At 48.9% G+C, this 2,090-nt stretch overlaps 1 protein-coding gene and 1 long non-coding RNA gene across 2 annotated transcripts in view; both read right to left on the reverse strand.

Moving 5' to 3' along the window:
- On the reverse strand, positions 1-1,225 carry LOC115072249. The gene is made up of 3 exons (XR_003851312.1): positions 678-1,225; positions 430-507; positions 1-72 (listed from the first exon to the last, which is right to left on the reverse strand). It is a non-coding gene; the product is annotated as an uncharacterized LOC115072249 (long non-coding RNA).
- A 739-nt stretch (positions 1,226-1,964) lies between these two features.
- The window catches only part of Adam33 (ADAM metallopeptidase domain 33), an 11,518-nt gene continuing 11,392 nt past the window's right edge, over positions 1,965-2,090 (reverse strand). The window contains exon 9 of the mRNA XM_029568918.1: positions 1,965-1,973. Within this exon, the coding sequence (XP_029424778.1) occupies positions 1,965-1,973 (9 nt within the window). The remainder of the gene's footprint in view (positions 1,974-2,090) is intronic.

Raw genomic sequence — 2,090 nt, forward strand, 5'->3', positions numbered from 1 at the left:
CCAATCCACCAGAGGTACAGGAGCTCAGATGTCTTGCTGGCACTGCCCTTGAGGTACAGGTTCCTGGAATAGCTGTAAGTGGTCACCTATGTTTGTCTCCTCACCTCAGGAGACACCCCCCCCACCCGAGATAGATTTTGGCTTCTGGACGTGACCTGCTGAGAATTAAGTAGCAGAAAGAGGAATCATTCACAGAGGACTGGGGCACCAGGCTACAAGGCAGCAAGCCCACTTGTCCTTCTTCAGTGAGGACCCAAGGAAAGCCACAACCTCTCCATCCCCTGCCCCAAGGGTTTCCATGGTTTCCATGAAAACAGCTTCTCCAGGAGGTCACATCTCATTTCCTTATTGATATAAACCCAGAAATCTGAGTAGAAGGAGGTGGGTGGTTGGGTGATGGGAGAGGAGGGCTGGCATTAGGGTCCTCACCTACCACGGGGACCAGGCAGGTCTACAGGGCACAAGCATCTCAGGGTGGATGTTAGGTTACAGCAGAGTTCTCAGACTCTGAGAACAATGTAGGAGATGAATGCTGTAAACACTGTTGGTCCTTGGGGGCTGGGGCAGGGCCCAAGGATCAAAGGTGTTTAGTGAAGAGAAGAGGGGCATCTGGGAGGCAGCAGAGGGCAAGGGCCAACCCCTCTCTTCCCTCCCCATGTCACACATGCCACACTCACCCAGAGGCCAGAGCTCTCCATTGATGGTGGGTCCCAACTCCATGGGATGAACATTGCCCAGAGGGTGGTCCCTACATGGGCCATTAATGGGTCTAAGTGGTGAGATAAGAGGTCAGGAGGTTAGAAAAGTGACCCCGAATAAGGCAAAGGAGACTGCTTCCCCACAGCATGGTATACAACCCCAGTTCTGTGATGACTGAGTTTCTGCACTTTGGCTCCAAGGTCCCCCTTCCTATCCTAGAGGAGCCTTGAAGTGTCCAGGCTTCACTTTTGTCCATAGCCTCCAGGGCCACAGACATTTCTTCTCTCTCCAGACCTAATGTTTCCTCCAAGCTGACTCCAACCCAGCCCCTACTCGCTCCAGATTTAGGTCTCGCTCAACTACCATCTAGAGTTGGAGTGCAGAGCCGTATCCCTTGAAGGGAGCTGAGCCTGGCTGTGCTTTTTCACTCTGAGCCATGCTTAGCAGCCTATGCCTTTTCACAAGGCCTTTCCACTTCTTTATTGTCTCATTAAATAATGTCAACTTCACACACACACACACACACACACACTGACATGCTTTGAGAGAGGATAGCAAGAACATACAGTACTCTTTAATCGATTTTTGTTGTTATTGCTTTTATACCTACCCTGAGCCACACACACACACACACACACACACACACACTGACATGCTTTGAGAGAGGATAGCAAGAACATACAGTACTCTTTAATCGATTTTTGTTGTTATTGCTTTTATACCTACCCTGAGCCACACACACACACACACACACACACACACACTGACATGCTTTGAGAGAGGATAGCAAGAACATACAGTACTCTTTAATCGATTTTTGTTGTTATTGCTTTTATACCTACCCTGAGCCACACACACACACACACACACACACACACACTGACATGCTTTGAGAGAGGATAGCAAGAACATACAGTACTCTTTAATCGATTTTTGTTGTTATTGCTTTTATACCTACCCTGAGCATTTGTTCCTTACATAAAAAGGGAAATTAACAGGATATCTATACCAATATTCTGTAGCTCCATTGTCTAAAATCTAGTCTCCACCACCCTCAAGACCCCATTCTGGTGATAAAAGGCAGCAGTCCCCCTGCCCCTTACTGCTGCTCCAAGCTCTATCCACCTTGTTCCTCTGCTTGCAGACCAACCACTCACTAGCTGGCTATGCTGAGGCCTTCTCAGCTGACTCCTGGGACCTGTTGGTACCATTCACTACCTGAGATGCCCTCTGCTCAAATCTCCATCCCAAACCCTGCCTTTTCCTCAGTTGGCCTGGAGAAAACATCCAAGACTACGCTGTCAGACATGAACAATGTGCCTGTCTTTCCCGAGGTTCCAGTGAAGAGGCAGCTCTACATGGACCATGCAGGGTATCATGTAGCATTCCTG

The sequence above is a fragment of the Nannospalax galili genome, unplaced genomic scaffold (genome assembly GCF_000622305.1).
Source record: "Nannospalax galili isolate Female #2095 unplaced genomic scaffold, S.galili_v1.0 scaffold282, whole genome shotgun sequence".
Lineage (NCBI taxonomy): Eukaryota > Metazoa > Chordata > Mammalia > Rodentia > Spalacidae > Nannospalax > Nannospalax galili.